The sequence below is a fragment of the Saimiri boliviensis genome, chromosome 3, assembly GCF_048565385.1.
Source record: "Saimiri boliviensis isolate mSaiBol1 chromosome 3, mSaiBol1.pri, whole genome shotgun sequence".
Lineage (NCBI taxonomy): Eukaryota > Metazoa > Chordata > Mammalia > Primates > Cebidae > Saimiri > Saimiri boliviensis.
This window is the reverse complement of record NC_133451.1, coordinates 177,615,353-177,642,129: the sequence shown is the minus strand read 5'-3', so window position 1 is coordinate 177,642,129 and position 26,777 is coordinate 177,615,353. Positions and strand designations below refer to the sequence as shown.

At 36.9% G+C, this 26,777-nt stretch overlaps 1 protein-coding gene across 9 annotated transcripts in view; it reads right to left on the bottom strand.

The window, feature by feature from the left end:
• The window catches only part of NEK1 (NIMA related kinase 1), a 214,063-nt gene that overhangs the window by 7,279 nt on the left and 180,007 nt on the right, over window positions 1-26,777 (bottom strand). For all 9 annotated transcript variants that reach the window (XM_074396985.1, XM_039479149.2, XM_039479148.2 and 6 more), the window contains 5 exons: window positions 26,269-26,516; window positions 8,255-8,406; window positions 3,263-3,471; window positions 2,127-2,257; window positions 1,837-1,969 (listed from right to left, as the gene is read on the bottom strand). In XM_074396985.1, the coding sequence (XP_074253086.1) occupies window positions 1,837-1,969; window positions 2,127-2,257; window positions 3,263-3,471; window positions 8,255-8,406; window positions 26,269-26,516 (873 nt within the window). The remainder of the gene's footprint in view (window positions 1-1,836; window positions 1,970-2,126; window positions 2,258-3,262; window positions 3,472-8,254; window positions 8,407-26,268; window positions 26,517-26,777) is intronic.

Genomic DNA, 26,777 nt, shown 5'->3' with positions numbered 1-26,777 from the left:
AATGGGTGTTGAACAATGAGAATACTTGGTCACAGGAACAGGAACATCACACACTGGGGCCTGTTGAGGGGTGAGGGGGCTAGGGGAGGAATAGCAGTGGGGTGGGGGGCTCAGGGAGGGATAACATTAGGAGAAATACCTAATGTAGATAATGGGGTGATAGATGAGCAAACCACCATGGCACATGTGTACCTATTTAACAAATCTGCACATTCTGCACATGTATCCCAGAACTTAAAGTATAATTAAAAAAAAAAAAATTAAAGAAAAACAATTACTTGTTGATCTGACATTCAAACTTAAAAGAAAAAAACACTTTTATTTTGTACTATATGTATATTTAAAGGCAATCTTAGTCTTTTTTGTATGAATAGGCAAACAAATTTTGTATGGAATATAAATAAATTTTATAAACATTTTTATTGCTAAAATTAAGTGTCCACATTTAAAACCCTCAATTTTAGTCTATGAATTAAACCTTTAAATTAATAAGATTAATATTTGGGCAAATAATCTAGAAATAAATTCTTGTTCCAAATTTTACCTATTGCTTTTTGTGTTTAAAAGTTTTGCCAGGTGCAGTGGCTCATGCCTGTAATCCCAGCACTTTGGGAGGCCAAGGAGGGCTAATCATTTGAGGTCAGGAGTTTGAGGCAAGCCTGGCCAACATAGTGAGACCCTATCTCTACTAAGTAAAGTACAAAAATTAGGCAGGTGTGATGGCACCTGTAGGCCTAACTACTCAGGTGGCTGAGACAGGAGAATCACGTGAACCCAGGCAACAGAGGTTGCAATGAGATGAGATTGTGCCACTGCACTCCAGCCTGGGCAACAGAGCAAGACTCCATCTCACACACACACACACACGCGCGCGCGCGCACACACACACACACACACACACACACAAAATTGAATACTACATCCTTGATAAGAATTATTCTAGGGCCAGGCGCAGTGGCTCACACCTGTAATCCTAGCACTTTGGGAGGCCGAGGCAGGCAGATCACCTGAGGTCAAGAGTTCAAGATCAGCCTGGCCCACATGGTGAAACCCTGTCTCTACTAAGAATACAAAAATTAGCCAGGTGTGGTGACACATGCCTATAATCCCAGCTTCTTGGGAGACTAAGACAGGAGAATCGCTTGTGCCCAGCGGGTGGAGGTTGCAGTGAGCCTAGATGGCGCCACTGCACTCCAGCCTGGGCAACAAGACTCTGTTTCAAAAAACAAAATAAAAAACAAAACAAAGAATTATATTAATTTATAATCTTACTCATTTCAGAGACAGGGTCTGGCTCTGTTGCCGAGGCTGAATGCAGTAGCAAAATCACAGCTCACTGCAGATTCAAACTCCTGGGCTCAAGCAATCCTCCAGCCTCAGTCTCCTGAGCAGCTGGGACTACAAGTGCCCGCCACCATGCCTAGCTAATTAAAAATTTTTTTGTGCGTAGAGATAACACTTCAGTGTTGTCTAGGCTGGTCTCAAACTCCTGGCCTCAAGCAATTCTCCCACTTAAGCCTTCCAAGCAGCTGGAATCACAAGTATGAGCCACTACACCCAGCTAGGATTATTCTAATTGCTACAGCTGTCCAAAAAATCTGTCTAGTAAGATTTTTAAAAATCTCATTCAAATGTTAAATTAAATTAAAAATATGGACTTAAAGGACTTAAGTCAGTGAAACTTTATGACAAGGTTGATTTTATAATTGCTTAGAAGTAATATAGTCCCCATGCAGATTTCACAAAATGGATGTGATTTAAGCTGATTCATATACATGTATCATCTTGTTTTCTCACATTTACTGAAAATTATACAGACATGTGAGGAAATCTTACCTTCTTGGTAGGCCCCATCTGCCATGACTAAATGAAGAATCTTGGCATAAAGATGCTGATGTTCATTTCCCAAAATATTTTGAACTATTTTTGAACAAATTTCAATATTTTCATCTTCATCTTCATGAATAGCCTATACCAAATTCCCAAATATAAATTAATATTTGAATAACTCTCTAATTATAGACTTCACTTTTTGTTTATAATAAATCTAATGACCAATAAAGAACATCAACATTTCTCTAATCTTCAGAGCACATTTTAAGTGTTTTAATTGACTTTTTACCTACCTTTATTTTCTCATAAACCTCAAAGAATTTTTCAAAGCCTATTTCCTGCTCCAGATGAAGTCTCAGTTCCTCTAAATGGTTAAAGACACTATCGTATTCACATTCACTAGTAGTTTCACCATCACTGTTATCTAAAAACAAAATTAAAATAGGTATTTTGATTAAAAAATAAGACTGAATAAGATAATTCTTACCCTAATAGACTAAAATTCTAGGACAGATGAATAATGTCACTGAAGTAGACTGCTTCTACTTTCAATATAAACGGTTTTTGTCATTTAAATATTTGTCCTTTATATGGCAAAAAGTATGTCTAAATCTGTCTAAACAAGAATATTACTTTTCCTTTATACACATAAAAAATAAATCAGCTTGGAATAAAAATATTCCTAGAGATGTTATTTAAATGAATAAAAAATGGAAAAAGCACACCCCCATGTTCTTCTTTGAAGCAGCTAACCGTAATGACTATTTTCAAAAGTTGGTAATAAATGCAGGCCATACCATGGAAAAGCCTGGGGAAGGTAGACAACCCAAGACATACATTGTTACATGTTAGCAAAGCACCTAGAAATTATAAATGGCCAATATGTTTTGTCATGTACATGCTCAAGACATTTTGAAAAAAAATTAATCTTTTCACATTAACTTTTCTTCCTAAATTAATATAGTTATTGAAATAGACACACTTTCTGTGCATCTTGGGGGGTAATGCTGTAACAGAGAAAGTTTCCAAATTTACAAAAAGAGTTTTTCATACTTTAAAAACTGCTTTCACTGTAAAACCTGCTGATTAACCAATATATGTAGACGCTCTTTCTAAAATGTAGAATGCTAAGAAAACAACGTTATTATCTTTATTACTGGAAAAATTGGTCAAGAAATGGAGATTAGAATTAAAATGCTTCAAAAAAGCATTGGCATAATAGGAAATAAAAAATTTAATGGGAAAGAAATGGAAAATCACACATTTGTAGGAAAAGAAAAAGAATGAAAAAGGAGAGAGACCCAGAGGCATGCTTCAGTTGTATTTAAAGTTGAAGGTGGTTCATAGCAAAGATTAGAAAAATATACTCTACTTGAAATATTTGTAAACTATAAAAGAAAAAGATCCAAAACTCCGATGATGCACCTACCTGAGTGCCATTCTTCGTTCAGGGCACTTTCACTGCTGGGGTTGTCATCTTCATCTGCCACATCTGTCCCATTTGCAGTTGGCTCCACATCACTGTTCTTTAAGACTGACTCTTCTTCTTCACTGTATTCTTCACCAGGCTGTTCCCTAAGTAACTGTTCCATCGATGCCTGCAGCTCTTGTAAATCTGTGTCAGTTTCTTCAAACACACTAAAATTATAAAAGTTTAAAAGTTTCAAACACATTGAAATTTACAAAGTTCAACAACTAAAACTACCTCATGCTGAAATTTTACTCCTACTTAAAAATCCTAATAGTAGATAACAAGAAATCTGGAAAAATCCTTCATTGCTTTTCACCCGTAAGTTGAGGATGAATACAGTTGATAAATATATCACATAACACATATTCTGGAATACATAAGCCAGAAGATGATTTGTTTAAAATGATCCCAACTTGCCAAAGAGGATTATATAACTCTCAATGTTACTCATTGCTCAAATTCTGAAATAATGTTTTGACATTTTAAGAGGCCAGACTACAGATGTTTTTCTAAAACAAATAATAAATTATTTTCTCTTTTACGAAATTTTGAAATTTTCAGAATCTCTATGTGGCTAATAGCTGGACACTATACAAAAGGCTTTCCATATAAATGTCCACTGGGCATTTGAACTTTTAGAAATTGAAATATTTAGGGAATCACATGTTCATGTTAACAGGATGACCCAGTTAATAAAATGGTCACCAGAAATCTTATCTTAGATGCTTATTCATAAAAATGTTCTAAAATACATAATAAGTAACTTTTTCTGTGTAATTAGCCTATATCAACCACCACAACTCTTCACCGGAGAATCTTGTTTCCAAAGTATTGGTCAGAATATTAATTCTATTTTCATGGGATTATAGCTAAAATGAAATAACTTAAACAAATAATACCATACATTTATATAGAACTTTCGTTTATTAAACAGTTTTATCCTATTACTCAAATTCTGTCCATACCACATTCACTTTAGAGACATGGAAACTATTGACCTAAGTGTTTAAATGACTTGCTCAAGGCCACACAGTCAGTACATGACAGAGCATTGAAATCTAGGTCTTTGATCGCTTCTATAGTATCTGAGAAACATACTCAGAAACTTTTTTCCTCTTAGGATGATTTGCTTCTCTCTCCTAACATGGTATGTAAATGGAAAAGTTTGTAGACTAAAGGCGTTAACTGATGTTTTAGATGTCTGAGACTTCTGAAAGAGATTATTTAACTAAGCCAAGGATCTCATCTCTGAGAAAGACAATGCGTAACAGGGCACAAGGGTAATTAAGGCCTTTCTAAAAGTTTAGACCAAATCAAATATTTACTGAAGAACTAAAATATAACCATTACTGTGCAAGACTGTCAATATAATTTCCATTCATAGAGTAAATAATCTTTTTATGTAGAAATATATTTTGTACTTATATGTACAAACTCCTACAATTTTACTTATAGGAGCTAAAGAAAAGCAAAATATCTAATTAGAATGAGAAAAAAGTGTCTAATCTCTTGAATCATCCCCCTAGCAGCATTTAACTTAATATATAATTGCAACACTAATTTAGGCTGGGTGCAGGGGCTCATGCCCATAATCCTAGCCCTTTGGGAGGCTGAGACAAGAGGATTGCGTGAGGCGAGTTTGAGACCAGCCTGGGCAACATAGTGAGACCTTCTTCATAGAAAAAAAAATTGTAAAACACTTAGCTGCACACGGCGGCACGTGCCTGTATTCCTAGCTACTAGGGAGTCTGTGGCAGGACTGCTTGAGCCCAGGAGTCCAAGGTTGCTATGAACTACAATTGTAGCACTGTACTCCAGCTAGGGTGACAAAGTGAGACCGTCTCTCCCCAAAAAATTTTATTAAAAAAATCAATGTAGTAGGCACACCTGCTATGTACCATCACTACAATGAGTAAATATTGACCTGTTTATAAAATCTAGTAGCTAGCCTAGAGGAATTAGTCCCCTCTGCAGACAGTATTAATTGAGGCAGCTAAACTTGCCACTATAAGAAAGTATGAGAAGATTAAGATCTTTTACTAAATGAGCACCAGAATACTTTAAGGTACTTAAAAAAATCTGGTCTTGAATTCAGTTTTTAGTTGGCTTTCTTATAAAACCTTGACTAAAATTTAGACCAAAACCACATTTTTTCCCCCAAAGACAAACATCAAGTGAAATTTCCCTATATCAATATGAAATAATTTACTTTATAAATAACTTGGTTTTCAAATTTTTCAGTTAATACTAAAGGCTTCTAACTTAAATTTTAAAATAGGCCGGGCGCGGTGGCCCAAGCCTGTAATCCCAGCACTTTGGGAGGCCGAGGCGGGTGGATCACGAGGTCGAGAGATCGAGACCATCCTCGTCAACATGGTGAAACCCCGTCTCTACTAAAAATACAAAAAATTAGCTGGGCATGGTGGCGCGTGCCTGTAATCCCAGCTACTGAGGAGGCTGAGGCAGGAGAATTGCTTGAACCCAGGAGACAGAGGTTGCGGTGAGCCGAAATCATGCCATTGCACTCCAGCCTGGGTAACAAGAGCGAAACTGTATCTCAAAAAATAAATAAATAAATAAATAAATAAATTTTAAAATAAAATCTGTCATCAACTGCTCATTAAAAAAACACATGCATAACACAAACTTAGCAGCCTAAAGAAAAAAAATAAACGAACACAAGCCACAAATAAGCTATGGTTCATTCAGATAAAAATAAATGATGTCATAAAATTTTTGGGGAAAAGACTGTTACTCAGCACTTCAACAACCAAAATCCTGAATGTTGTTATATTCTCCAATAAGATTAATAAAAACAGTATTTCAGTGTTTAATGACCACAGTCAAGCATAAGAAACAAAAGTAAAAAGGTAACTTTTCTTCTAGATTGTAAAGTCATTAGTAAAAATCTACAAAACTCTTAAGAAAAAGGAAAAAGGTAATCTTTTTAAAATAAAGTTTCACTAGAAACTTAAGCAGCAAGGGCAAGGATTAAAAAAAACCCCAAAACCAGAAAACGTGCCAGCTGCATTGATCCTACCTAACTCATTACAGAAGAAAACATTGTGAGAGTGACACACTTTGAATCAGATCAAAATAGAAGTTCTTTCTAAAGGTAAAAGTAAAAAGCAGAAACTTAAGTTCAAAGAAATCACAAAATAAATTCTAAAAATTCTAATATTTTAGAACTTTTTCTCCAGGCGATTTGAACACACTACCTGCTCACCTTACTCTAGGATACTTTGGTTTTATTACCCCAAAAAGAGGTCTGAGGGGTTCAGAAGGTTGACCAATGCTGGACGAGGTAAAGGAAGGTTATTATCTGAGGGGCTATCACTCCTCACAGCTCTCAGAGGTGCTGCTTGTTAAATTTCTCTCCTAGATTCAGGATTCCCCATGAATCACAAAGAAAGCAAGTTAGTGAAAACAATCCAATTACATGCAGAACTCATGTGTCCACTCACACATGTGGACACACACATATGAAACTAGTCTACCTGCTAGTCCCCCACTGCCACGGCTTTCAAATCACACATGACAGGAGGGAGAGGTAGAGCTTTCTGGTCATTCTCCTGGGAAACTGTAGAGCACAGTCATGAATTGCTTAAAAAAGGAAACGTTCTGAGAAATGCATTGTTATGGGCATTTCTCAGAATGTTTCCGGTTGTTAAGCAATTCATGGCTGTGTTCTATAGTTTCAACAGCCTAGGTATGTAGGCTATACACTATACAACAATTTCATTGTTGTGCTAACTACTTAACTAGGCTATACAGTATAGCCTGTTACTCCTAAGCTACAAACCTGGACAGCATATCACTGTACTCAATACTGAAAGCAACTATAACACAATGGTATTTGTCTATTCTAAATATATCTAAACATAGAAAAGGTACAGTGAAAATATGGAATAAAAGATAAAAAATGGTAAACTTTATAGGATACTTATCATAGGACTTTACACTACCATAGATTTATAAACACAGTATGCACTTAGGTTACACTAAATTCATAAGTTAATTTTTCTGCAATAGTAAATTAACTTGGCCAGGCACAGTGACTCACATCTGTAATCCCAGCTATTTGGGAGGCTGAGGTGGGAAGATTGCTGGAGCCCAGGAGAAGATGCAGTGAGGTATGATCATGCCACTGCACTCCAGCTTATTTATTTTTCATTTTTGAGACAGGGTCTCACTCTGCTGCCCAGGATGGAGTGCAGTGGGATAATCATGGCTCACTGTTGCCTCAAACTCTTGGGCTCCAGTGATTTTTCCACCTCAGCCACCTGAGTAGCTGGGACTGCAAGGCGTGTGGTAACAAATCTGGCTATTTAAAGAAAATTTTTGGCCAGGCGTGGTAGCTCATGCCTGTAATCCCAACACTTTGGGAAGCTGAGGTGGGCAGATAACTTGAGGTAAGGAGTTTGAGACCAGCCTGACCAACACAGTGAAACTATCTTCATCAAAAATATAAAAATTAACCGGGCGTGGTGGCAAGCGCCTGTGATCCCAGCTACTTGGGAGGCTGAAGCAGGCGAATCACATGAACTCTGGAGGTTGCAGTGAGTTGAGATCACACCACTGCACTCCAGCCTGGGTGGCAGAGCATGACTGTCTCAAAAAAAAAAAAAAAAAAAAAAAAAAAATTTTTTTTTTTTTTGGTCTCACTATGTTGCCCAGGCTGGTTTCAAACTACTGGGTTCAAGCAATCCTCCTGTCTTGGCCTCCCAATGTGCTGGGATTATAGGTGTGAGCCACTATGTCCAACCTGCACTCCAGCTAGGTGACAGAGTGAGACCCTGTCTTAAAATAAATAAATAAAAATAATATGCAGGAGACATAAAAGCGGAGGTTAATGACTAAAAAAAGAGCTAGGCAAGTCATCCCCTCCTTTTTTACACATAAATTCAGAAACTCTTTTAATGCTAGTCTTTGCTAATGACATTTACTTACATGTCTTCAGAATCAGAAGGTCCTTCTTTAATATGCTCATCTTCAATTTCATCTATTTCAAGATTGTCTTGACGAACATCTCCTATGGTGGGAACGTCCATCAGGGTTCTGAACAGCTTTGAGAGATCTGGAAGTGAACATGTCCTTAACATCTAAAATAAAAATCAATGAATTTCTTATTAGGAGGAAGAGAATTAAAACATGAAAATGAGAAAAAACTAGAGCTTATTACAATCTAAAAATATATTTTATATAATTTTTAGAGCAAAAAATATTATATTATATTTTATATATATATATATATATATATATATATATATATATACACACACACATATATAAAATATTTTTAGAGCAAGAGGATTCAAAGGTGACTTGCAAAAGCCTAGACCCTAATTCTCTTAAAATTTAGCTCAGTCTTTTTCCCCAGGAAACTAAACCTGGGGGTTATGCTTGGGTTTTAGCACAGGAATTCCCTGATACTATCTTTGAAAAGTGGGAGAGGTATCTATTCAGGTATACACATGGAATGGAATTGGAAATCTGTCAGGAATTGGGCAGTGCTAGAAACTACTGTTTTCTCCTCACTCACGACCCATTTGTTCCCCTTGCATAGTGTTTCTGTTAAATGTTATTCTCATCTTCCTATGGTCAGCTCATACGGTCTTGCCCAAAAGCTACAGCATGTTAGTCTGAAGCTTGGCTAAGCAACACCACACATAATTCATGGCCTCTTGTATCACTCGATTGTAGGAATTGCTGGTTAGCCACATACTGGTGAAACCAGGGACCTCAAATCAGTATAGAGAGAAGCCTATCATTGCTTCCATGACCATGGGACTGTGAGTGGAACCTTTCTCACGAGAACAGAAGACTGGAAGGACAAGCACTCTGATGTTAATGCTGAACATGTTTGTAGGAACAGTAAGAAGGAACTCAGCCAACTAAGTTGAGCAGAAAAAAAAAAGCACAGTTGAGGTGTTGAAAATGTGAATCTGTACTGGATAAGACGAAGGATAATAGAAATTGCCTTTATCTAACAACCTTTCAACAATGAGAATGTGATAGATAGACAGGGCTATGAAACAACGAATTACATACATAACTCTTACGCTGGGTTAGCCCTAAAGGAATCTGGGAGGTTTGAAACATGACTACCAAGGCACTGATAGGAACTCTTCACCAGATGGGAGCCTGTGAGGAAAACACAATGCTTAGCATATGAATGAAAATTTACATACTTGGCCAATTTTATTGGTACAATCTGTTTTTGAGAATAAAAAAGATTTCCATTATTTGAACCTAATTTAAATGTTCTCACACTCAAGGGAAAAATTGTTATGAACTACAAGTTGGTAAAAGTACACTGCTTGTTAAATCACTTGGTGATGGTACTGAAAGTATTTCTTTTGCTGACTTTCCCACTATCTGTAGAATCTACACTTTCCTTGTTTATTACTTCAGTGGTTTGACCATGTATATCATAAAATAGCAGTATGTACCAGAAATGGTTTCCTTAGATACCTGCTTATCGATAAATGGCACATATACATTACATACTTAAATTTGAGGGGACTACACAAAATAATGCAATATTTTTTAGGCGAAGATACATTTTGGCCCTGGTAAAATAATCTCAATTCTTTCCTTTTGGTAACCAAAATAACTTTCATAACTTAGCATAATACAGTTAGAAGGAAATTCAAGTGGTCATGTAATTTGACAACTTACCTCCTGGAATTGGTGTATACCAACCCACTAATCTGACAGCTATCAACTGGATGAGCCTTTTATGTTCACCACAGTACTCCTTGATAGACTTATAAGCTCTCTCCCACCTACTCCCCCATGGCTTTGGAGCCTTTTTTCCCCTGTAGATTTATTTATCTATTTTCAGTTTTTCCTTTTGATCTTTTTAACAATTTTAAAATTTCAATCGTTTTTGGGCTATACGTGATTTTTGGTTACCTGGCTAAGTTCTTCAGTGGTGATTTCTGAGATTTTGGTGCATGCAACACCCAAGCAGTGTACACTGAAATTGTATATAAAAACCCAGTGTAGTCTTTTATCCCTCACCCGCCTCCCACCCTTCCCCACTTGAGTCCCAAAGTCCATTATATCACTCTTAGGCCTTTCTGTCTTCATGGATTAGTTCCCACTTTTGAGAACATATGCTATCTGGTTTCCTATTTCTGAGTTACATCACTTAGAAGAATGGCCTCCAGCTCCATCCAAGTTGCTGCATTCCTTTTTATGGCTAAGTAGTCTTCCATGGTACATATATTCCACATTGTCTTTATGCACTCGTTAGTTGACAGGCACACTTAGGTAGTTTCCCTATCTTCGCAATTGCAAACTGTGCTGCTACAAACATGCAGGGTGTGTGTGTATGTATGTATGTTTTTCATATAATGACTTCTTTTCCTTTGGACAGACACCCAGTAGTGGGATTGCTGGATTAAATGGTAGTTCTATTTTTAGTTCTTTAAGGAACCTCCATACTGTTTTCCATAGCAATTGTACTAATTTACATTCCTACTAGCAGTGTAAAACTGTTCCCTTTTCTGACAATGAATAAAAACTGTCATTTTGTAAAAAAAGGAAAAAAAAAAAAAGGTTCCCTTTTCATCACATCCAAGCCAACATCTACTATTTTTTGACTTCTTAATTATGGCCATTCTTGGCCAGGCACAGTGGCTCACACCTGTAATCTTAGCATGTTGGGAGGCCAAGGTGAGCAGATCACTTGAGGTCAGGAGTGTGAGCCCAGCCTGGCCAACATGGTGAAACTTTGTCTCTACTAAAATACAAAAATTTGCCAGGCATGGTGGTGCATGCCTGTAATCCCAGCTACTTGGAAGGCCAGGGCAGGAGAAATGCTTGAACCTGGGAGGCAGAGGCTGCAGAGAGCAGAGAACACACCCCTGCACTCCAGCCTGGGCAACAAAGCGAGACTCTGTCTCAAAAAAGAAAAGAAAAGAAAAGAAAAAAATTACGGCCATGCTTGCAGGCATAAGGTGGTATCTCACTGTGGCTTTAATATGCATTTCCCTGATGATTAGTGATGTTGAGCAATTTTTCATGTTTGTTGGATGTCTGTATGTCTTCTTTTGAGAAATATCTATTTATATCCTTTGCTCACTTTTTGGTGTGATTACTTGTTTTTTTCTTATTTGCTTGAGTTCCTCGTGGATTCTGGATATTAGATTAGTAAGTTTTAAACAAGGTTATTCATCGTTGGTCAAGAGAATTTTATAAAAGAACACTTTCAGTTCTATAATTCTTATTCTACTAACTTTTTTCATGTTGTTTAAACAATATCATGTAGTTTTAACATCCATAGAAGGAAATCTTTCTGAAAATAAGAGCTCATCTATAACACACGGCCTAAGATCTTACTTCACGTAGTTATTTTCAAGATTGTTACATGTAAATTATGTTTTTTTCAAGATTGTTACACGATAATTTACATTAATTATTAATTACATTAATTAAATACATTAATTACATGATAATTTACATGTAACAATCTTGAAAAAAATTACTTGGTATTTAGTATCTGGTATCTAGTATTCAGTACCATTATAAATTATTGGTATATAGTATTTGGTACCATTATAAATTCAAACGGGAGAGCAATATTTTGGGGAACCCTAAAATATTTTCTTAAAATCTTTCCTTTAGTTTTTATTGCTGTTCAGTTCTATTTTTCTCAAAGATGTAGAGAACCATATAACACAGTGAATATATTCAGTATTACCTGCATGAACAGAACTTCATCTAAAAAATTCTACTCAAAATAATTCTAATTCCCTCTTTGAGCTTCAGTATTTTTCATATAAAATTATGAAGTATAGTATGCCAGTTATGCTACCAAGCGGCTTAGGATGAGCACATCTGTTTAGCCTCTGCTCACTGCAACTCAATGATGATGCTGCTCTCCAAGAATAACCTCTGCGAGTATCTGCTTACTTCAACCCATCAATCAGGCTCAAAATGGATTTAAAACATTAATTTAAAAATCAAGAACACTTCCCAAAGGCAAAAACTATGAACATTATATAAGAATGGAATATTTTAACAAATCAAAAGACATCTAAGGTGCACGTACTATTTATGTGAATTATACATCAATCATTTTTTGCCACTTTGCATTTGCTATATAACAAGAAATTCTCAAGTTTTCATAAAGGAGATCAGTTTTCCACTCCACTCCCCAGAAGGGAAAAAAGTAACCACAAAACACATTTGCTCTCACTCCATCCCTTATTCGCTAACACCTAAAGTGAAGAAACACAAGCTGATTGAGGGCAAATTGGCAAGAGGGCACTGACCATGAAGTGTGTGTCCTTCCTGCTCTCTTTCTCAGATCTGCCTGCCACGAAGTGTGTGAATATCCTGCTTCCTTTCTGTTGCCTTGTGGTAAACACAAACAGCTCAGACCTATGCCTGCTTTCTAGGGACAAGATAGGTCTCACTCTGTCTCCCTGCTACTGGAGCTTGATGGGTATAAAGCCCTTACTGTGGGTTAAAAAGGTTTGCTCTTCATATTCCAAGGACTACTCATTGAAGGAAAATATTGAGAGGCATGATTTTAGGCCAGATCTAAGCCACACTCTCCAGTAGAGCTTTATCAGAAATAAAACTGATATTATGATCTTTATCTGATTCTGCTTTTTTTTTTTTTTTTTTTTGAGATGGAGTCTCGCTCTTGTTGCCCAGGCTGGAATGCAATGGCGCAATTTTGGCTCACCACAGCCTCTGCCTCCTGGGTTCAAGCGATTCTCCTGTCTCAGTCTCCCTAGCAGCTGGGATTACAGGCGTGTGCCACCACACCCAGCTGATCCTGTATTTTCAGTAGAGACAGGTTTTCACCATGTTGGCCAGGCTGATGTTGAACTCCTGCCCTGAGGTGATGCACCCACCTTGGCCTCCCGAAGTGCTGGGATTACGGGTGTGAGCCACTGCGTCTGGCCACGACTGACTTTTATGTCATCTTAACTGGCTGCAAATAAAGTGGAGTTAGGAGGTAATTCTCTATTTCAACCTCCTTCAGATTTCATGGGATTATAGATCAATCAAATCTTGAAAATTTTACTAGTTTAAAAAATTTGATTGAAAAAATATATTGATAATTTCCCTTTATAAAATCATAACAAATGCAAAGTTTTGATTTGAATCTTTACAAATCTATGTGGGCCTATAGCCCATTTAGTGCATGATGAAGGCATGTATCCCAGTCAGGAGTAACCTCTAAGGAATAAATTCATACCTGACTAGTTGGCTCCAGATAAGGAGGAGGAAAAATGGAGCTCATGTACACAAACGTTCTTCCCCAGGCTTGCTTCAATTTTTCCAATTACTGATGATCGTATATTTTATCATGTGTATTCTCCAACTAGACTGGCTCCATGAGCACAGGATTTTTGTCTGTTTTCCTTATTACTGTAATGCTAGCATTCAGAATGGTGGCTGGCACATTGTGGATATTTAGTAAGTATTTGTTCACTTAATGAATCTGTCTTACAATAGCTTGACTCAGAGGGAGAAGCAGAGGGAATGGGGAACTCCGCAAATACATCATGTATCCACTTGTGGGGACCACCACACATGCTTAACCAGTTTGCACTTTTAAAGAAACAGTTGTTCTTTAGAGAAGAATAAAACACCGTTATCACTGGCTTTAAATTGCTTATCATTTGTTTCTACCTTTGTTCCTTCTGAAGGTGGAACAGTGGTTCCCTAGACTGATTTCCACTTTTAAAAGCCTCCTTGTAAAAGGCTTTTAATCAAAACCCATCTCTGATGAATTCTCCCTAACAGGACAAAGAAAAGAAGAAGCTTTATGGTAAAGAATGGACTTTAAACAATGCTTCAGCATTATCTTCTACTGGTGGACTTCTTTGGCCTTTATCGAAACAAAGCTAGATTTGGTAAGGTACAAAGCAATAACATGTCGAAAGTCCCTAACTGATGAATACATTCTAACCACAGATAGAATTTTTTGGGCATTAACCACGTATTAGATGCTGAGGATATAATGGTGACTGAAAATAGACCCAGACCTTGGCTTACGATACTTTCAGGAACGAAAAACATGCTGACTCTGGGAATTCTGAACCTAGAAAAGTTCTCACCAAAAGATCAGAGAACAGTTGTGGCAACAGAAAGGAGAAATGCTTATCTATGTTTCATGAGTCATAGTTCTCAGCTGGAATAAGACTGAGGGGGATGGCGGGGGAAGCGAGGGAGGAACAGAGAAAGAAAGAAAGAGGGAGAGAGGGAGGCGGGAGAGAGAGGGGGAGTCAGGTGGAGAGACTGAGACTGAATGAACAAATACATGGGAAGGACCCAGACTTGTCAGACTGGTCTGATCAGTGGGCTGTAAACCCTACCACTCTGGTCACTTCACACCACAGGTATGTGGTGTTAATTCAGTTTATGCCACTTTTTTTTTAAATTAAAGCAACTCTTTACTCCTTTAAACTAGTTATTGATATTTAAATATTATGCCTAATTTTTCTTTTTGAGAGAGGGTCACACTCTGTCATCCAGGCTGGAGAATGGGGGCATGAACATGGCTTACTGCAGCCTTGATTTCCTGGGCTCAAGCGATCCTCTCACCTCAGCCTCCCACGTAGCTGGGACTAGAGGTGGGTGTGTGCACCATGCCTGGCTAATTTTAAAATTTTTTTGTAGAGATGGGAGGGGGCTCATTATGTTGCTCAGGCTGCTCTCAAACTCCTGGGTTCAAGTGATCCTCATGCCTCGGCCTTCCAAATACACCTAAATTTTATGCCACATTCCTCTACAATGAATTCCAAGGTTTTCCAGGCAAGTTTTCATATAAGATAGCAATGCAGGAACTATTTCTCCAGAGGCTACTGTTATTTTATGGATAAGTAAGTGATAAATAGAAGGCACAAATTTAAATGACTTTTAATCAGTCTTTGTCTCTGTGTAAGAAACTAGATCAATCACTTTTATGTCACTCATACGTCCTTCAAAATCTATACTGACCCACTATGTACTTCACTTCTCTGCATCATAATTTCCCCATCTGTAACATGGAGACAGTAACAGTATTAATGGCCAGGAGCGATGGCTCACGCCTGTAATCCTAGAATTTTGAGAAGCTGAGGTGGGCAGATCGCTTGGGGTCAGGAGTTCAAGATGAGCCTGGCCTAAATGGTGAAACCCCATCTCTACTAAAAATACAATTAGCTGGTCATGGTGGTGGCCGCCTGCAATCCCAGCTGCTCAGGAGGCTAAGGCAGGAGAATCGCCTGAACCCAGAGGGCGGAGGTTGCAGTGAGCCAAGATTGTGTCACTGCTCTCCAGCCCGGGTGACAGAGTGAGACTCAGTCTCAAAAAAACAGTATTTGTCACATAGGATCATTGTGAGAAGTAATTATATGTCAAGCAGCTAGAACAGTATACTGCATACTATTCATACTATTATCCAGCTGCTACTACAGTAATAATTAGTATACTTTTATTAGATAACTTTGTAAAATCAAAGTAGTTCACAGTTATTTCTCAAGATGAAAAAATTAATAATTATGAACAGTGCATGGCTGTTCTCTGATCTTGAATCTATCTCTTTTGCATAAATTTTAATAAGTCAGAGTCATACATCCTAGCAGTAACAGAGAGTTCAGTATAATCTGTATTACTCTGATAATATGGTCTTAAATTTGGTACTTCTTTTCTTTTTTATTACTGCCAAGAAGTAAGTATCATATTAGTAGCCACTTTCCAAAATGATATTGTTTGCTATCCAATAACCCCATATAGAAAATTAACTTACTATTTATCAATGTATTTGACAAACTGCTCATAATTACAGTTCACTGGAAAGACATAGCACTCAAAATTAGACATTCGTTTGAGGCATTATTAATATTTTTAGCAGTCAAGGAGGGTTGACATATAACATACTTTAAACATTTTCCAGGCTGCAATTAGGGATCTGTCGCAGTATTTCTGAAGTGAGGAATGAGGACCACCAGCAGCACAATTACTTATGGTTGTGCCAAAAATGCATATTCCTGAACTTTGCTCCAGACATATTAAAACAAATACCTTCATATGTGAGGTATAGGAATCTGTATTTTAGACAACATTCTTCATGGTACCCATAGCCAAATTCTAGGGTTAAGGTTCTATGGTTCAAAACAAACTGATCACTAATCAACGGTGAATGAACAAAAAAAGTTTTCACAAAGTTCTAGCTTTGAGTGAAAATTGCTCTGTAACCTACTTTAACTGGCCCACCAGACTAGAGTCTGAGTTACGGTCATTTTCATTCTAGGTTATCAATTGTGTCACGTCCTCACTGGAATTCTAAGTTATATGGCCCTTTATCGACCAACAACACAGAGCACTGCATGACATGCCTTTGCAGTGCTATTCACTGAATAATCATTATTCAAAGCTACACTGCAAAATATCACTCTTTCAAAGGCAAGCAGTTAATTCATTTGGTAATCTAGAGTCTGTCCTCATTTAAACAAAATTAGGAGAAAACAATTTTAGACTTTTATTTTGACCTTTTACAAACTAACCTTCAGTGATCTCAAGTGTTATACCCTCATTTAGCAAACCACTTTATAATTACTTTATAAAATCATCTACTGTATTTACAGTAGAAATGGTATTGAAGTTATCACAGATTACAGGACTTATTGGCTGTTATAGAAGACTCCAGCAGAGAAATCTCTTACAGAGGGAAGTAGCAAGGAAAGCCTTTATTCTCCTGAACAACTTATATATTTCTCTCCTCTGGGGAATATGGCATAGTTGACAATTCCCTTTTCATTTTGACTATCATTTAAACAAATCTCATACTCAATATTAACAACTATGTATAATAGTCACTAGTGGCTTGCTGATTTGTAATGCATACTCTCTAGTACAATCTATATATTTTGATGTGATCTTCAGTTCTTCTGGTCTGAAGCTGGGTAGAAACAAATACGTAGCAGAAGAGGAAGTGGAGTTTTCTGGAATAACCATGTTATTCCAAGTCATCACTTATAGCCCTGCTGATGAATGGTGGCAATCACAGCATTACTCTGATTGCCAGTCTTACAGTGATCAACTAAGCCACTAATTACTGTCTGTATGGTTGCTTAAACATGTAATTCAGTTTACTGTCATTACGTCTTAGTTTCTGCAAAAAGAGTCATTTAAAGTACATTAAAAGAATGCCTTAGTATCACGATACAGAGCATATTCCCAGAATTCTAGGGCTCTAAAGATGTGGCTAAGGAACTGCTTGTGAGGTGGAGGATGGGGGTAGGGGCAAGAGGACAAGGGAGGGCCTGAGCAACAAGAACAGCTCTACTTTTACGTTTTTAAGACATTGTATTCCTTTATTCCGAAAAGAGAGAGACTTTTTCTAGAAACGGGAAAAGGATCCCACAAATTCAAAAACTGTAGCTTACAAACAAGAATGACTGGAATCCTACCTCCTTCACACTTTAGTCACTAAGAACTAGTTGCAATGCCTCAAACACCCGGTGCTGTCTCATGTTCATGACAGTTTATTTTGCTTTAATTGTTGTCCACATGCCATCCACCATGCAAACTTCTTCAGAAATCTTTGTTCTAGGACAGACTAATCATTTCCTCTTTAGCGGTCCCACTAGCCCACATTCATCTCTCCATTTCAGGAATTATCATAATGCATTACAAGTGTTTTCACTTATTTGTTCCCTCTCAAAGGGTGTGATAGACAAGATTTACAACATCCTCAAGGTAAACACAAAAGTCTCCTAGAGAATTTCTTATACTACTCAACAAAGTAAATTGAGAGCATAAAGACATACTAATGTCCATCTTATTTAAGACAAATCCTTGGTGTACTGATTAACCTCACACTATGTATCACAAATACATAAATGTCTAGATGTTATCAGATACTCAAAAATTAAGTACATTTGACCAGGCATGGGGGTTCATGCCTGTAATTCCAGCACTTTGAGAGGCCAAGGTGGGAGGACTGCTTGAACCCAGGAGTTCGAGACCAGTCTGGGCAACATAGCAAGACCTTGTTTCTACAGAAAATTTCAAAATTAGCCAGGCATGGTGAAGCGTGCCTGTAGTCCCAGCTATTCAGGAGGTTGAGGCAGGAGGATTGCCTGAGGTGGGAGGATTGTCTGAGCCCAGGAGGTTGAGGCTGCTGCAGTGAGCTGTGATTGCACCACTCAACTCCATTCTGGGAGACAGAGTACGATCCTGTCTATAACATTAAAAAAAGATTACATGCATTTAAGAATATACTTTAAATAAAATCACCATAATAAGTGAAGCCGAAAAACAACTACTATATTAGATTTTCCTGTATGTACTATAGTAGCATGTCCTGTAACTGTAATTTTCCAACCTGATGGCCAAGATGATGATGTCTAACATTACTTGGGATGGCAATTCCTATAAATGGAAATGAAGCCAAGGCCCCACTTGAAAGACTACAATGAGTCACAGTTGAAAAGAAGAAAGAGCAGCTCATTTCAGGCCGAGGTAACAGCAAGTGTGAACTCTACCGCAGGAAAGGGCATAGTGTATCAAGGGAAAAATGCTAGAATGAGCTAGAGAAAAAGGTTTTGGGGTGAGACAGAGAGGCAGTCAATGCCATATGAAATCCTGTAGACCATGGTAAAGAGTCCGAATATTATTTAAGCAGCAGAAAGCCACTGAAGTCTTAAGCGTGGTTGTGATTTAATTTATAATACTAAAAAAGACTTCTGGTTTCTCTTTGGACCATGAATTTCACACAGGCAGCCACAGAATTAGGAAGAGAGGTTAGGAAACAACTGGTTGATATGATTAGTGGATTGATGAAATAGGTTAATAAAATGTAGGAAAGAGCTAGAATCATAAAGTTGAGTCTCATCAGCATATAAATTATATTGAAAGCCCTGGAGCCAGATTACTTGGGAAGCAAATGCAAGTAGAGGAGGTCCAGGATATAGCCTTGAAATATCACAACATTTATCTGCCAGAGACTTCCAGCTCTGGCCACCAGAGAGTAATAATGGCCAGACTTCATCTCCCACAGGAAACTAGAAAACTGGACAAAAGACATGACCTTGTATTTAGGTATTAAACATCAGGCAGCGCAGGACTGTAATCCCTGTGAGAAGGGAGACGAATAAGGTCAGCCCTTCCACTAAACTGGCTTTCTGCCTGGGGAAAATATCTGGACTTTGGGTGCAGCCTTGCTAGATTGATGAGAGAAAGATCAAAGTTTAGGGAGGTAGAACTAGAAAAGAGATTCATTAAAATAAAATGAAAGAAATGTCAAAACTTTTCAAGGTAGTTTTCTTGAGTCTTTGATGAGCACAGGCCATGAACATGTAGAATGAAACTTCACAAAACTAGGCCAAAACAACTGGGGAGCTGTAGGCTGAACAATGCTCAGAGCTCATGCAGGTAGAGGAGATGATCAAACTGACTGGGAGAGAGGCACTTCCTCAAGATCACCTGTGATGCGCAGTGGAGGCCCTAGGGGGGTCAGACTTGGAAATAAGTTGAACTAGCTCTAGAATAAAGACAACTTTACACTTGTCCTAGCAAAGCTTAAAGACAAAGTTTAAAAGTATAAAACAGATCCACAAGCAACCTGACTCTCTTAAACCCAACACTCTTTACAGGAAGACAGTAACAAGAAAAAAATCAGATACCTAGGAATACAATATTCACACAGTTCACCTTCAAAAAAAGAATTATAAAACACACCAAGAAGTAGGACAATATGACCCATAACCAGTAGAAAAATAAGTGAACAGAAAAAGATACAGAGATGATGGAACTCGCAGATAAGGATGTTAAGCCAGTGATTTTCAAAGTATTAAAGGATAAATATGAACACAATGAAAGAAATGGAAGATACTAAAGAGAAAACATAGAAGATCAAATAAAAGTTTCACTGAGTGGGATTAATAGTATATTACTGCAGGAAAAAGGTAAGTAAACATGACTACATATTAATAGAATTTATCCACAATGAAGTACAGAGAGAAAAAAAGACTGAACACAAAATCAATATAATCTTAGTGACCTGTGGAATGGTATCAAGTAGTCTAACATATATGTATTTAGAGTCACAGAAAAGGGAGTAGAGACAGACAGAAAATAATATTTAATTGAAGTAACAGCCAAAACTTTTCCAAATGTGATGAAAAGTATAAACCCAAAGGTCCAAGAAGATCAATGAACCCCCAAAAACAGGATACACACACACACACACACACACACTCCCCAAAAACCTTACTAAAGCATTTCATAATCAAAGTGCTAGAAACCAGTGATAAAAAGAAAACTGTAAAAGAAGCCAGGGAAAAAGATACGCTATATACGTGAAGATAAGAAAGCTCACATATTTCTTAGAAACAATGCAACCCAGAAGACAATATAATTCTATATCTAGTAAAAATAGCTTCTCAAAATGAAGGTGAAATAAAACCTTTTCATACAAACAAAATCTGAAAAACAACAACAACAAAAAACCCATCACCAATAGAGCTGTGCAAGATTATGTTAATGGAAGTTCTTAAAGTGGAAGAAAAATAATACTTGAATTCTGAACAAAAGAACAAAAAAAGTCAGAAACAGTAAATATGTAAATATAAAAAGACTTTCTCAATTTGTGATTTCTATAAAAGATACATGAATATTTAAGCAAAAATGATAAAAATGTATTGTGGAATTTATAATATGTGGTAGAAAAATACCCGACAACAATACCACAGAGGACAGGCAGGATGGGAATGGAAGTACAGTCATGCTTTGCTTAACAAAGATACATTCCGAGAAAAGTATTGTTAGGCAATTTTGTCATTGTGAGAACGTCAGAGTGTAATTACACAAACCTAGACGGTATCAGCTTACTACATATCTAGGCTATGTATTAGAGCCAATTGTTCCTACGCTACAAACCTGTACAGCATGTTGCTACACTCAATAATATGGAAAATTGTAATACAATGGTAAATATTTGTCTATCTAAACACTAAGGTATAGTCAAAATACCATATAAAATATTAAAAATGTTACACCTGGATAGGCAATTACCATGAATGGAGGCCGTGGAACTGGGAAGTTGCCCTGGGTAAGTCAGAGAGTGAGTGGTGAGTGAATGTGAAGGCCTGGGACATTACTATACACAACTGTAGACTTTACCAACACTGTACACTTAGGCTACACTAAATTTATTTACAAATTTTGTCTTCAATAAATTAACCTTAGCTTACTGCAACCTTTTCACTTTATAAACATGAAGACACAAACACACACAGTAGCCTATGCCTACAGAGGGCCAGGATCATCAATATCACTGTCTTCCATCTCCACATCTGGAAAGTTTTCAAGGGTAATGACATGAATGGAGCTGTCATCTCCTGTGCTAACAAGGCCTTCTCCTGGAATACCTCCTGAAGGACCTGCCTGAGGCTGTTCTACAGTTCACTTTCTTTAAGCAAGTAGAACACTCTAAAATAATGATAAAAAGTAAAGTATTGAAAATACATAAACCAGGCTTGCAGTCACTTATTGTTGTCACACGTTAGTACGGTACGTAATCGTATGTCCTAGACTTCTAAAGGACTGGCAGTGTGGTAGCTTTGCTTACATCAGCATCACCACAAACATGATGAATGCATTACACTATGACACCACGATGTCATTAGGTAGTGAGAGGAATTTTTCAGCTCCATTATTATCTTATGGGACCACTGCTGTATATGAGGTCTGTAATTCACTGAGATGTCATTATGGGATGCATGACTGAATATGGTTGTAAGGTTTTTATGGTATATCTGAAGTGGTATAATATTATTTGAAGGGAGATTATGCTAAGCTAAAGATGTATCTTGAAAACATAAACAGTAAAGATAAAATAAGGTGCTAAAAATCCTCAATCCAAAGGAAGAAAGAAAAAAGTAAAAAGGGAACAAAAAAGTGATCACATAGAAAACAACAAAATGATAGGTTTAAACCCAATCATATGGTTGTTATATTAATAATTACATTAAATGTAAACTTTCTAATCAATTAAAAGAGATTATTAGATTGGTTAAGAACAAGACTAACATGCTAACTGCAAAAAATACACTTTATATATAAAATGTTTGGTTAAGAGTAGTAAATAATGTATAAATATCATATAAACACTGAGCATAAGAAAACTGAAATGGCTATAATAAAACTAGAGAAAACGTTTCAAACAAAATCTCACCAGTGACAAAAAGATTCATTTCATGATGACAAAGGGGTTGATTCATTAAGAAGACATAATGATTCTTAGTTTAAATGTGATTGAGTGGAAATTTCAGTAATTGGTAAGTAGAAAGAAAATCGGTAAGGATACTGAACAACATGATCAAACAAGAATACTTCATCAACATAAACATATCAATTCAACCAGTTTAGAAATTTAAAAATTTAGAATACTAAATTTTTATTTGCCCAAAAACAGAGCTTCAAAATACATGGAGTTAAACTGACACAACTGAAAGAAGAAACAGTTATCTATACAAGTTGATATGGTTTGGCTCTGTGTCCCCAGCCAAATCTCATTTGGAGTTGTAATCCCCACAAGTCAGGGAAGGGACCTGGTGGGAGGCCATTGGATCATGGGGGCGAATGTCCCCCATGCTATTCTTGTGATAATGACAATTTAAAAGTGTATGGCACTTCTCCCTTTGCTCATATGCTCGTGCGTGCATGCGCGCCCTCTCTCTCTCCCCTTTCCTCCCCCTCGCTGCCACGTAAGATGTGCCTTGCTTCCCCTTCACCTTCTGCCATGATTGTAAGTTTCCTGAAGCCTCCACAGCCATGTGGAACGGTAAGTCAATTAAATCTCTTTTCTTCATAAATTACTCAGTCTCAGGTAGTTCTTGATAGCAGTGTGAAAATGGACTACTACAAAAGTATAGTTAAGAATTTCAGTCTTGCCGGGCGCAGTGGCTCACGCCTGTAATCCCAGCACTTTGGGAGGCTGAGGCGGGTGGATCACGAGGTCAAGAGATCGAGACCATCCTGGTCAACATGCTGAAACCCCGTCTCTACTAAAAATACAAAAAATCAGCTGGGCATGGCGGCATGTGCCTGTAATCCCAGCTACTCAGGAGGCTGAGGCAGGAGAATTGCCTGAACCCGGGAGGCGGAGGTTGCAGTGAGCCCAGATAGCGCCATTGCACTCCAGCCTGGGTAACAAGAGCGAAACTCCATCTCAAAAAAAAAAAAAAAAAGAATTTCAGTCTTCTCTCAGCAATTGATAGTTTAAGTAGATTAAAAAATCAGTAAAGATGTAGAAGACTTGAACAACACTATCAACCAATTTGACTTGATATTTATAGTACATTTCACAGTAGAAAAACACATATTATTTTTAAGAAATTTGTTAGCGTAGGATCCATCGGCAGAGGAGACAGAAGAGTGACTACTGAGTTCACAGAAAAACTAGGAAAGTACAGTATCAAAGGAGCCAACAGATAAAGTCAATTTAAAAGAATGGTGTATATGGATTCTGTTGAAAGAAGAAAAGTCAAGAAAGGTGAAAGAAAATGGTGCAGACAATCTGACCACATACTGGTAACTGATGATCTGAACACAGCTGCTTTAGTGGACGAGCAGGCTAAAAGCTATACTGGAATGTACTGGGAAGTGAATGTATGTAGAAACTGTAATGAGACTGCAATATAGTCAAGATGCTTGGTTGCAAAAGGAGACAGAGAAATGGGATGGTAGCGAGAGAAGGACATTGTGTTCAAAAGAAGTTTGCTATTTTTGATGAGATTTATTAGAACATATATGTTGAGTTAACGATCCACTATAGAAGTTGATGACACAGGTTAGAGCGGCAAAATTAATGGAGTCAGTTTCTTTAACAGTGAGGAGTTGGGACCAAAGCACAAGGGGAATTTTCTTAATAAAGTAAAAAGTCCCACCAGTAATATAACTTAACATTTGTAAAAAAGAGCTTTAAAAGTGTTTATAAAAGGTTAAATTACCCCACGTTACTAAACAGATTATATAAATATTTACAGGATGGGCAGGGATGCCTTTGTATTCTTTTCTTAAATGGTTACAGACTGCTTTGGTTTTCTAGTGTTTTTTCTTGCCTCTTTTCTCATAGTCCTCTACATGAAATCTGCATCGCTGCTTCTAATTTGCTGTGGTTACTTCCAGAGTAAGTACTTCTATAGAACTCTTAAGGCTGGACTAAGGTCATAAAAGGAAATAAAACAATCAAATGTATTATGCAAAGAATATTAACTTTGTAGAGAGCAATAGGTATTAAGAAGCTCTGGGCTAAAGATGGCTATACATCTTTACTACAAAAAATGTACATGAATTGTATGATAGTCCTTATCTGTAAGCCTTTCTCTCTGACTCTGAAGATCACAAATTTGTTTTGGTAGTTCACACCTTTCAAAAGACTGATTGCCATTAGATAAATGAGGGAATTTAATAATCTCTAAATTTAAGATAAGCATAAAAATATATGTCACAAAATAAAAGTATATCCAGTTGAAAAATTAAATTGAAAATCAAAATGACTATTTATTTATTTATTTGAGACAGAGTCTCACTCTGTCACCCAGGCTAGAGTACAATGGCACAATCTTGGCTCACTGCAACCTCCACCACCCAGGTTCAAGTGATTCTCCTGCCTCAGTCTCCAAAGTAGCTGGGATTACAGGCAAACACCACCACACCCAGCTAATTTTTTTATTTTTAGCAGAGGTGGGGTTTCACCATGTTGGCCAGGCTGGTCTCAAACTCCTGACCTCAAGTAATCCTCCCACCTCAACTTCCCAAAGTGCTGACATTACAGACATGAGCCAGCATGACTGGCCAAAATGAGATATTTAAAAAGTAGTTAAGGACTAAAGAATTCAGGCAATTCATTCCTATACCGACTAAAATAAATGAAAAATGCCCAACCTCACTTGTAAAACACAGAAACATAAATTTAAACTAATCGATACCATTACTCATTTGTTAAATAGACAATTTTTAAGTAAATGATAATAGTGGGTGCTATTTGGTATACAGAAAAATGGGTGTGTTTTCACATACTATTGACAGCACTATAAACTATTTGGAAATCAGGCAGTATTCAATATAACCTTTTGAATTCCACTTAGAGAAATTTATTTTATGGAAATAATTGTGGTTATTTACAAAGATAGAGCTGTAGGTGATTACAACAACAAAAATTAAAGTGGAAAGTCATAACAATAGAAACAGATTTGTAAAAAGATTATGATAAGCAGCCCAATGGAATGCGGTTATTTATAACGATATAAAGAGAGTATGTGACAAAGTGCTATTTTCATTACAATATTGTAATAATAGTATTTGCAATAATGTCATAATATATATTGAACAGAAAAGGCTATAAAGAGTATACATCTTATTTTGGTAAAAAGTTATGTATATGCCAAAATTATATGAAAAGTAATATAACAAATGATATGATGTCTTATTTTTACCTGTGTTTCAACATTTTCTGTAGAGATATTTTTATAAGAAACAATTGGTTACGTATATTCAAAAATCACAAGTGAGAAAAAGAGGTCTGAAAAACTTTTACCAGGAATTGCATATAAATATCTATTAATCTTTTTACATACAAATTAGGCAATACAGCACCTCTATCCATTTAAGATATATTGTTTAAGCTTAGTGTCATACTAAAAATGGAAGTCAGGTTGGGTAGTGGCAAAGAGCAATAGTGCATGAAGGTATATAAAGGGACTTTTGGCTCAAGTAAAAGACTCTCTAAAAAGAATCCTGAACAGGAAGCCAATGAAATGATCTTCATCCTAGTTGTACTCTCAATTGCAATTCATTTGCTCAGAAGATGGAGGTTTTTATCGGATATGTGTTTGTGTCTGTACTAAGAGATTAAAACTCAGTACTACACTTTATAAAAGAAAAACAATCAATAATACATGTTATCAAATGGATAACATTGTCCATTTGAGGACCATACTTGCCTTTGGGTTGTTTGCATCAAACAGACCAGTTGAAAGTCCAATCAGCAAGGAGTTCTTGTCTGTATTTTTTGGCGGTAAATGCGAGTGAGATCGAAATGGAAAGGATTCTTCTGGTGAATACTGAACTGATTGAACTTGAGAGACTAAGTTCAAGTGTTCAGAATGAACCACCTTATGGAAAAATGGTTCTGGTTGCACAGACTTATCTACATCACATTCGGAGTGCTGAGAATCATTGGTTCCAGTTTCTGTGGTAGAAAGGACAGATTATGTGAGAAGTCTATACTGTACTTAAAGTTCTAAATGATACTGATAAGTCATAGTATGTAATACAAATTCTAGCCTAAACCCCATATATAAGGAAAATAAAATCAAAATATATGTGTCAGTATATTACCTTCCGAATAATCTTTAACAGGATACAATGTTTTATCTTCAGGGAGTTGATTTAACTTGTTCTACACTTCCATTATATTGAAAGTTTACAAGGCTGGACATGGTGGCTAATG